This window comes from Ictalurus furcatus, chromosome 29 (genome assembly GCF_023375685.1).
Source record: "Ictalurus furcatus strain D&B chromosome 29, Billie_1.0, whole genome shotgun sequence".
Taxonomy (NCBI): Eukaryota; Metazoa; Chordata; class Actinopteri; order Siluriformes; family Ictaluridae; genus Ictalurus; species Ictalurus furcatus.
This window is the reverse complement of record NC_071283.1, coordinates 15,875,718-15,887,126: the sequence shown is the minus strand read 5'-3', so window position 1 is coordinate 15,887,126 and position 11,409 is coordinate 15,875,718. Positions and strand designations below refer to the sequence as shown.

General features: G+C 36.8%; 1 protein-coding gene across 4 annotated transcripts in view; it reads right to left on the bottom strand.

Annotated features, from left to right (window-relative positions):
- LOC128604442 (uncharacterized) overlaps window positions 1–5,064 on the bottom strand; it is an 8,830-nt gene extending 3,766 nt beyond the window's left edge. For 2 of the 4 annotated variants that reach the window (XR_008385183.1, XM_053619574.1), the window contains exons 1-2: window positions 4,753–5,064; window positions 1–70 (exon numbers count right to left, since the gene is read on the bottom strand). The exon at window positions 1–70 is cut by the window's left edge and continues 236 nt beyond it. Coding sequence is in view for 3 of the 4 variants with exons in the window: in XM_053619574.1 (XP_053475549.1) it covers window positions 1–70; window positions 4,753–4,807 (125 nt within the window). In the remaining variant the exon portion in view is untranslated. The remainder of the gene's footprint in view (window positions 71–4,752) is intronic. The other 2 variants (XM_053619573.1, XM_053619572.1) reach the window with 2 other exon arrangements.
- Window positions 5,065–11,409: the final 6,345 nt, after the last annotated feature.

Sequence of the window (11,409 nt, the reverse complement as noted above, 5' to 3'; positions counted from 1 at the left end):
AATGTAACAGACTCGCCTACAGCACCGATCACCTCCTGAACTGAAGATCCACCAACAGAGCTGAAGATCTCTGAAAGAGAAAACAGCACTGAGAGTGAGTCTCATGGAAGAGTCAAAATAAATCACATTTAAATATATAGATATTTTTAAGAAATGTACCATAAATCATTCAAATGAAAAACCACCCCTGTGTGTTCATACACTCGCATCTCTGCTTCATCCTGCAGGTTTCCTTTAAATCTGGGATTCCCATCAGCCCCAAATGGACTTTAAGGACTTCCTTCAATACCAAGCGTTGACCATCCTACATTTACCCAATTTATAATCCAGGACTAGTGTAACATTTTAACATTTTAAACAGTAGCTTGAAGTCAGTAATTTATTTAATGCTAATGCTATGCTTGAAAGTTTCATACTCAGTAAATATTTTGCTGTATTTTTGTGCATGCTTTCTAGAATTATACTGTTCCACTATACTGAGTCACAGTTTATTGTTTTTTTGTTTGTTTGTTTGTTATTTTAAAGAGAAACTTGTGGTGGGGAAGTGTTTATTAATTACAGTCATGGGGAAAAGAAAGTACACTTCCTTCAATTCTATGTTTTATTTATTAGGGCTTAAATAACATTGTGTTAAATCTAATAGTGAAATCTGTTGTGTTTTGTTGTCACCTGTGGTTATTTATCCGTTCATAGAAGCTGGCGAGGACCACACAATTGTTATTTAAATACAATAAATAAAAATATAGAATTGAGGGAGCTTATACTTTCTTTTTCTCATGACTGTAACTAGTGCAGTGTTTAAGGATAGCAAAAATACTGAAAATAGCACAGACGCTCTTCATTTTAATTTGTGTGGCTTGTTTGAAGGCGACACCCTATACCTACATATTATAAAGCTTCAAAACCTGTTTCTTTAGATTACCTGTACAGTTCTATATCACGCTTTTACTCAGTCATTACACACAAGTTTCACACTGTCTGAATTCTTACATGCACTCCAAACCTTTTACTGTCATATTCTACATCCAAATCTGCACAGTGAAGCACATACACAACAAATATACAACAAATGTACAGCAAATATACATCTCCAGCCAACCCTCAAACATTGTTCGAACACAGGAGCTCGTACTGTAATGATGAAGTCATGGAGAAAAGTGCTGCAGCGAAATCTCTTAGTTCTATAGAAACTTTTTTCTAATTATCTCTATACATATACAGTGTGCTATATACTGTAGAGTATGACAATCATACCTTACTCTATTATCAAACCTAGGTGCTGAATTACACCTGGTTTGGGTTGGGAGACAAAATGACACTCAAAACCAGCACCACTAATCACCTGAAGCGGGATATGTAATCAATCCCACGTCCCATTTCTCCACCTCTTTTCTGCACCTACTTTTCATCTTCTTTGCATGATCCTGATTCTCCCTCATATTCAGAGCTGGACTTTATGAACAGTTTTATAAACCTGGTTGTAGCTCTAGGGCCCCAAATTAATCAAAAGCTATGAATACATATTTAAGTTTTCAATGTTCAATACCACAATACATAACACACACATATTCTATTAAAGTTTTTAACATTACAGCAAAAAGAGAATCAACTGATTGGGAGATAGTAAAACATTTTCTCTGAATACTGTATATGCTGAGTTTCTGCAGCACTGAAACCTTAGGGACCGTAGCTAAAGTGTGGGAAAAAACAACGTGTGAAAACGTTGACATGAAACCGTCTGGTTTCAGTCGCGTCTCGCTGCACAGGACCTACAAAATACTAATCACTCCAAACAACTGCTGCTAAACTGATTAGGTGAATTTCCCAATAGGAAATAATTATAACGTCATTAGAACAGTGGCTCCAGCCAACAAGCACCTCCAACAACACCTACTAGTTGGGCCTCATATTTAAGCTTATACCTGAAATGTACATGGAATAGATTTTTAAATAATTACGATTATTATTAATAGACACTGATAGTATAGTGTCTGAGTAGTTTCTATTATAATAATAAATTGTCTGTTAATTCCATTTCATCACGATATTAAAGTAGCTACTGCTGTTATAGCAGCTTTGCTTTTTTCTGATTGTAGAGTTATAGATTCATATTAAGGTGTATATAAAGGGCCCCAACAATGGTTTAAGCTCAGACGCACCCCAAACCCCTACATCCACCCCTCGTCCACTCATATTCATATGTATGTTCATGAGTTCATGTTCATGAGCACAGTGGTTAAACTGAATGTTAATTCTCGTGCCCCAGATCTCCACATAACACACATACAGAATGCAGTCTTATTGAAAAGAGACAGCTTAACACATATATCTGGTCCTATGTGCTATGTGATTAGAAATTCACTTCACAACTAAGAAAAATGACAAACAAGTTTCTCCCACTGACAGAAACAGTGTCTCCTGGTTTTATTTGTTGTTCATGTATTTTGTAGAATCCTGATTCATTATGTACTGTTCAAAACGTGGAAATTTTCATGCTCAGGAGACTGTGCAGCTTCTCGGTCAGCTTCCGTGCATTGTTATACTGCATGTATGCACAGAACTGAACTGTATGCACAACCAGCTTTAATGCTTTAGTGGTTAACCGTCTAAAATCCCACCATGTTTACTCGCCCACTGACTTTCCACTCATCACATGCGACACCAAAAACTACACAGGACACAAAAGATCATTCTTTACCAGTGAAAAATTAGCTCTCAATACACATACAATACATAAAAGAAGGCTTTTGGGCTCAAAACAATTCATGTTATATTTTTAAAGAAAACTAAGCATCAGAGTAAAGACTGTGTGTACTGTATATAGATGAGCGGTTTCTATTTCATTTCCTCTATTCTTTTTAATCACATCTGAATCTGTATACAGCTTCCTCAGCCAGTTTTGAGTGGTTTACATGTAAAATGGTGTTTCCTGTAGTTTCTGTGGTTGATCTAATGTTTGATAAAGCACAACTATAATCCAGTTCTGTCGGGACATCTGTCAGTCTGAAAAGCAGATGATATTTTCATAACGTATAAATTCCCCGTATCATAAACACTCTCCTCCCACGTATATCCAGTTTCACATAAATAATTTCTCCTGTAAGTTAATGCTGCTGTTTTTTTAAAAGGAGCAATGATGTTGCATATTTTAACTGCAATTTATTTATTATTTTTCGGTCTTATTATGTTCAAAAGAGGGGGGAGGGCACGGTGTCTTAGTAGTTAGCACGTTTGCCTCGAATACATGTTCTCCCCGTACTTCAGGAGTTTTCTCTGGGTACTCCGGTTTCCTCCCCCAGTACAAAGCCATGCGTCGTAGGCATCTCTAAATTGTCTGTAGTGTGTGAATGTGTGTGCGATTGTGCCCTGCGGTGGGTTGGCACCCCGTGTCCCCCGCCTCGTGCCCCGAATTCCCCGGGATAGACTCCAGGCTCCCTGTGATCGTGTGCAGGATAAGTGGTACAGATAACGGATGGATGGATGGAACTTCAAGAGAGAAAAGTTTTTTATCTTTGGTTGATAATATTGAGGATTATTTCCTATGCTCCTTTGTGTTTTATCCCTTACATATCGTATATAGTGTCGTAGGACTGCAGGTCAGGAAAACACCTCGGATTAACCATGTGAGAACTGTAAACATGTCAAAAGTATTTTCCCAAAACAATGAAGTATGTTGTGGAACAATTATGAGTATGAAGGACTTTCCAACATTAATGAAGGGCATGATGTGTTTACTGTACACACTGTAGACCAGGAAGTGTGCGCTTGTCTTTATGTATTCACATCACTTCCTTTTCCATTATTCAATGCTTCCCCCAGTTTTATATCTCAGTATACACCTTTCCTGTTATATATATTTTCTAACTCTGTCTCTGCACAAGTTGACCAAAACTCCGGAAATCCTGTTTAGATAAAGAACCAGAGTGAATAAGAGTAAAGTGCACAACAGCTCACCATCATCTGGAAGAGTCTTATAAACCTTTCATAGGTTAGATTTATATTCTGCACAGAAGTAAATATTCATTCTTGTATCACAAAGCCTCCTTTACAGATAGAGATAGAGATAGAGAGTACTTTATTGAACCCCAAGAGGAAATTTAGTATAATTTATTCCACTGAAGTTTAAAAGGGTGAAAAGGGTTTCACAAACAGACACGTCCCTTAAAATACACATATATCTCCTGGGATCCATTTACAAAGCAAACCTGTCTGAGTTGCTATGGCTATAATTTAGAAGTCAAATATCAGTTGCACCGTCCAACAGAACAAAACAAGGAGAACTCCAACAATGTATATGCTGTGCTAACCCTAACCCTAACCCTAACTACACATGATGTGTTATGAAAAAAAGGTTGACTTTATTGATTAAATTAGACTTGCTCTTTTGTTGTTGTGTGTATATTTTTTCACACTGTACTGCCCTCCTCCAACAGTTTTATCTTGATGGTATACTCTTAACTGTAAAAGTAAATGCCAGAAATGTTCATGCTCTTTTATATAAGTTAAATTATACAAAAATAATTGTATGCAATTTTCCCTCTTATGCTTAACATTGAAACATGAGCCATACAAAACACAGAGTCAGCAGTAAAGGTCACTAAGCAACTGGTTCTGTTTCCATACAAAACATATACTTTACTGAGAGAGAAGTTTTAGCTCTTAGTTATATAATAAATGCATTAGGGATATAATCATATAGCTCAATTCTTTTGTTATCTAATGAATAGCACAAGCCATATTAAGAATGTTTACCTGATAGGAAAAGGAAAAGTAGGAGCAGTCGGTGACGCTGAAAACATGTCCTCATTTTGCTTTATTGTCTTCACTTCATTTTGATTTTTATACAACTAATGTAGGCAACAATACAAATAAATAAATCCCAAATATAACATTAAAATGTTGAACTAAATGAATCAAACGGATCAAATGAATCGTACATCACTCCTCAGGGAGGGAACTGGCTGCTGAACGGGTGAACGGGGCGGGGCTACAGGTGTCGCTCCGCCCACACGTCCCCTCATTATTATCATTTCGATTAAATAGCGATCACAACTAATTATACATAGGCCCAATATATCTTTGTTAAATATAGGTGTGCAACAATTATTGGCACCCTTTTAGTCAGTACTTGACAACAGTTACTTGACAATAGCAGTAAATGAATCTGTCCTGAATCGAAACAATGCCCATGGCCATATAAGATCATTTTTAATTTCATGTTATCACATTGCTTCGTATAACATGGACATTCAAATGTGTAAATGATGGCAGAAGGGGCAGAAGGTGGCATCTGATAGTTTATTTTATTTCATGGGCATTCAAAAGAATGTAGGAATTTATATATATTTATGTTATGCTAATAGTGTGCCTTTTTCAGTGTATTAAAATCTGTATTCATAGGAAGACTGTTTTGAACGCTGTTAAGACCCTGGAAAAAAAAAAATGTCCTCTTGGAAAACATGAATATGGTCACAGTAGCTTTTGTGATGTAATGTTACCCGCATCAGGGACAGTCATGTTTTATTTATTTATATATCTATTGATTTTGACTTTATTTACATATGTGACCTTGAAGTAATCCAGAAATAATCAGATTACATTACTTTCATATAGTTATACTACTGTTTACATTTTTTATGAAGTAATTTGTAACTGTAAGGGAATAGATTTTTAAAGTAACCTTCCCAACCCTGATGGTGTGAATCATTGTGATGGAAATCAATATATTTAGAGAATTATTATTTATATTATTTATTTATAGAATTATTCATTGAAAGACTGTTTTGAAAGCTATAAAGACACTGGGAAAAAAAGATGTTTATTCCATTCCAGATGTTTATTCCAGTTCCTAGTGTAAACCTAAACATAAAAAAAACATATTGCATATTTGGTCTCCAGCCACCATCTATCTCTGAACAGTGTTCTGGAGTTCAGTAAAGGACCAACAGGCGTGTTCAGCAGGAAGCACCAGGTGAAGACTGAAAGGAAGTTTATTTATTTATTTATTTATTATTATTTAAAAATATATAATTTCTTCTGTCATCTCCAACTTGCCAGTTCTCACCCATGCTCTGTTCTCAGTAGAGAGTGAGTAACTCCTCTTCCTTGTTCTGATCGTCCTCACACAGAAAGCAGCACTTTTTATGGATCTCGTTATGATTTCTGGACATTATGATTTGTTCCCACACACACAATGAATGCTTACACACAATAGCTGAGTACCAGATATAACTGTAAATGGACACATAAACACATTTTTTTGCACATATAGTGTGTGTGTGATTGAGATGTTTTTGATATGTTGCTTTTTTACTTATTTTTCACGTCTACTGCTGAAACTGAACTGCTGAACACCGGCCAAGCTGGACAATGCCGAGCTGGACAATACTGAGCTGGACAATACTGAGTTATTTTCCAGTTTTCTGTCTTTGACCAGCAGGAGTTTTGGAAAGTTGGATTTTTCAGCAGGGGCCTACCTCCATTTTGGTGAAAGAATGGGGGGGCTCATGTGAAGTAAACATGACCATTTGCCTGACTTTAGCTCAGATTTCCTGTAAATCACTGACTACACGGGAAGTTTGTCATTATAAGTGGCATGGAGGCCAACAGGGAGCTCATTAGAGTTTCTCAGTAGACCAGCTGAGGCGTCTGTCTGTGGTCTTATCACTAAGACAATATAATTAACACACACACACACACACACACACACACACACACACACACACCACACCCAGCTGTTTCATGGAGCTGAACAGTAGTCAGATAAGACGAGTGAGTTTAAAGAGATGTTGAAATTACTTTGGGATTTTAAAAAGATTAAATAGTTATCCTCCCTGATGTTTCTCTGTTAGATGCGGATAAAACTACATTACATCACTGAAGGAATTATAATTATTGAGTGTTGAAATCATTGGATAATGTCTTATGGGTCTGCAAACATATGTTCAAGAATAAGATTCATCATGAATAAAAGCCGGTGTTAAGTCAGTATTTTGTAAGCAGATGCGACATTACTAGAGAGAATACAGTAGTGTGTGAAGACCACAGCAACAGCGCCCTCTACTGTATAATAGAGCTACAATTCTAAGTTATTTTCTTTTTAAATTCGTAGATTTAAAGATATCCTGCCTGTTTATTAGTTAGTTAGTTAATTCGTTTGTGTTTGTTTGTTGGATGTCATGTTTCTACTAATTTCTGCTAAATTTACATTCACTGACTCAGATTTAACACATTCACAGCAGTGTATTGTTTAGTGCATTGTTTATTGTTGAGCATTACTGAACTCAGATATTCTTCCTTTTCAAATATCAACCTTAAAACACAACAAGACTAGTGAGTCACGAGGACACACACACACACACACACACACACACACACACGCAAAGTTTTTGTAGTTTTTGTGCCACATGACTGTTTTGCTTGCAGCTTGTTAACAAATATAAATTTTCTGATACATATCCTGTGTAATAGAGATGTCTTGAAGTATAGAGATATGATATCTTTTGTATAACAGTCACAGGAGCTCCTCAGAAACTAGACTTTCAGCCCATGGCAAAGAATCCTTTGCAGTGAGATCATTTGGAAAATAATACTGTCTTGTACGTCTGATTCATTCTTTACATCATCACGTTCTGTCCCTTCTTTTATGGTGAACAGCTGCACATTCACACGAAACCACATGAAAAGATCAAACATGTAATCATTACCCTGGTGATAAGACCTCATCCGATGCTTCATCCTTTATTACAGCCTTGTGTTACTTTTCAGGCAGATAATTGTGACTTGCTGTGAAAAGGCTAACTTAATTATATAAACTTAATTAAAGGCCTTTAATAATAGATCTGAGACAAAACTAAGAAGAGATTAGATGTGTATAATGAAGCTTGGTTACATTAAGGTTCACATTAAGGTTCAGTATTAAACACAAAAAAAACAATGTCTTAGTCATATATCTGCACTGTGTACAGTAGATCAGTGAAACAGCACCTAGATATATTATGAAAGCACATGAAATTCTTTTTTTTTGGGAACGAAATAAAAAAACACCACGAGATGGCGCTATAACTTACAGATGCTACATACAGTACATACAGCGAGTTTTCATGAAGTGATGTACTCCAACAATAGCATGATGTTTTGACCATTAGAGAATACCAGTGTATAATCTACAGTCATTTACCTGAACCTGTCTGGAATTATGATCAATTATAACATGTTCTCCATTATTAGGTTTAAATGTAATCTTTATTGACCAATAGTAATGCTGTGTTTGCTGGATGATTATAGTAATTACGCTGCTTTAATTACACTCCTCTGACCACTGACAAAACAACACCCTGTGGTACTGTTACAACACAATGTGTAACAAGAAAATAGACCAGACAAAACAGTATGAAAGCTTTACACTTCTCTGAGTGTTTTAGCCCAGAGACTGAAAAAGGTAAAATGGCAGATTGTGGGGAAAACAGTGAGCCCAAAACCACAGCACTGGTATATCCACACTTTTACTTGTTTGACATTTACTGGGGTTTTGTAGTCAGTTACTGCCCTCACTTTATCCTCGTTTGGTAGGATACTTTGTGAGATGATGCAGTACCCCTTCACTCCTGGAGAGTTCACTCCTGGCACGTTGCTAGTTTAGTAGACAGCCCTATGGACTTAAGCCAGGTGAGGATGTTTCTAAGCTTGAGGTGTTGTTCGAGCGTGGGCGAGGCCACCATGATGTCATCCAGATATATGGAACAAGACAGCTCCATCTGCAAGCTAAATAGAAGGCACAGACCATGGGTTTGTTTTTATTTTCCTCCAGGAATATTTTGGGTAACTCTGCCTGTACAGCAGACACAGAATCATCTGGATCCAGTGTAGCATCAAATACTTGCCCATAAAGTGCTCCAACATGACAGAGTGAGCTAATGAGCCGCTCCGGTTTAATTCCTTAATTAACATTAATTGAAGATGGACATTTTGTTTCCTCACTGGCATTTGATTTCCTACCTATAAAACATACCATGAAGTTGTAAAAAAATAAACACTTCATGCTCTGTTAGATATGTTTTGACTACTTTTAAATGTACATTGTGTAATGATATCTATAGGAGCGTATGCAATATTTTGTTAATATGTTTATATTTCACAGGGGGAAGGGACACAGTTTTGAGACCATGTTCAGAAATTGTACCGTAGTTCCTTTCTTTATTCGTTTTTCTATGTTCTTACAATTGTTTTCAATAAAGAAATGAAGTCTTTGAAACACGCGTCTACTGCGATTCTTCCATGGAGGTAAAGGGTCACAACGATATGTCTGGGTAAGATGAAGACATAATACTAAAATAAATCTGTCAGAAAGGCCCCACGCGTTTATTTTGCCTCACTTCACCACATAATCTAGATTCGCCTACGTGTAAGTTCACACTTGTATGATGTCGTTATTTTCTTGTATGATGTGATATTTTTTGCTGAGTGATGGAAGTCTTGAAGTATCTGACGCTACCAAAGGTTACTCCTATTAATAAACTTTTGGTTGACTTTTATTCGTCATGTCAGCAATAAATTCAGTGTCTGACTCTGTTTCCCAGATTGCACATCCGACTACAAACATGGCTGTCATGGACTCCAACTCCCAGGTCACATCCTAATGTTCACCTGATTACTGACTGCACACACCTGGGCTCAATCACCTCTCCACATTATATAAACACGCTCACGTAGACTTTGTGAAGTATTTCTTCAGCTCTTTTCTTGCCTGACATTCCAAGCCTTTGAGTCATGTTTACTATGTCTGGTTTTGACCGCATTTGTTTTCTAATTTTGTGATTATTGTCCTGTTCACTGAGTACGTGTTTGTACATCTCCTGACTCTGGATTCTGATCTTGAGATTGTGTTGTGGATTTGTTTGTGCATGCCAGTCTTTATTTTTTATAAAAGCATTCACCACAACTGTTTCTTTGCAGCTAAGATGCTTGAACCTGTTGTTCTTGCGGTTTATCTGGTTTTCCAGCGTGGAAGCGGCTTTCAGTAAATCACACCAGATCGCAAACCTCTTTTCAAGTAGTGTTTCTGTCACAGCTCTAAAGGAAGTGGTGAGCAACCAGTGGGCAAACGTGTGAAAGAATTAAAAGAAGGTGTAAAAAGATGCTGACAAGGTTCACCTTCGTATTTTCAGGTGTTTGAGGCTTGATTTAGAATGTTGTGTGTGACGTGTAGACGGATCTTCACCTCAGTGTGATGTAGTGCTACAGAGACTAAAGACGAAAAGACAAGTCCTCGTATATACGTATGTTTTGGAATCATTTGTAATAAAGAATGTATGTGCATGTGTCATTACTTTTGCATGCACGCTCTCAGAAGAAAACCAGCACAGAGTCTCGTGCAGCTCTCTGTCACTGCAACTCATAATAGAAGCTGTGGCTGCTGTATGTAGGGCAGTACACTGGTGTGTATGAATGCGGTCTGCACTGTTTGTGTGTGAAAGTGTGTGGTGTGTGGACTGCTTCTTCTCACATTCATCAAACTTCAATTCTTTAAAAAGTTTAAAAGCAAAATACACCACTGAGGTGAAATTCATCGCTCAATTTCAATTTATTTAAAAAAAGAAAAATTTTATTCCTGGTGCATCATCGTCATTATTATTATTATTATTATTATTATTATTATTACAAAACAAAGGCAGTTTGGAATTAAAATTGTACACAAAGAAACAATAGCATCACAACATTTTCTTATTTACTGTGTTGCTCGGTAATGTGTTGCCATAGCAACCAACCCCCAGCATCAGTTATACAGTGTTAGATGAATATTTAACTCATTCTCATCTCCAGATGAACACACACACACACACAACTAACAAAGAAAGGCCTGACAGCACACACACCGAGTCGTTCACTAACAAAAGGCCGTTATCATGTGATCAGTAATTACAGACCAGCTGCTGTTCAGTTCCAACATCTGGTTTGTGGGGCATCTGGTCTTAATCCTGCATTAAACTTATTATAGAAGCTGAAAGGAGTCTGAGTTTAAAAAGGTTAGCGAGATCAGTGAGCTGGAAAGGATGTGTGACGTACAGACGGATAAATTACAAGCAATTATTTATTTATATTATTTATTTATTTAAGGTCACAGATCAGCAGAGGACAATAAAAATAAACTACAACATGAACCTTTATTGAACTGGACAGTTATTGTAATGACGCATTTTGAGTTATTTCCAGTTTTGGAATAATACAGAATAAAACAAAACACACTGCACACATTCAGGGTCTTACTCACGTGATTGTTCAACAGGAAGCGTGAGTTTACAAAGACGGTCTTACAGTCAGAAAGACAGGAAATGGAAAACCCCACAACCCAAAATATCAAACAAAAGTCATGCACAAACTCATACACATCATTACACCAGACTCTGTTTA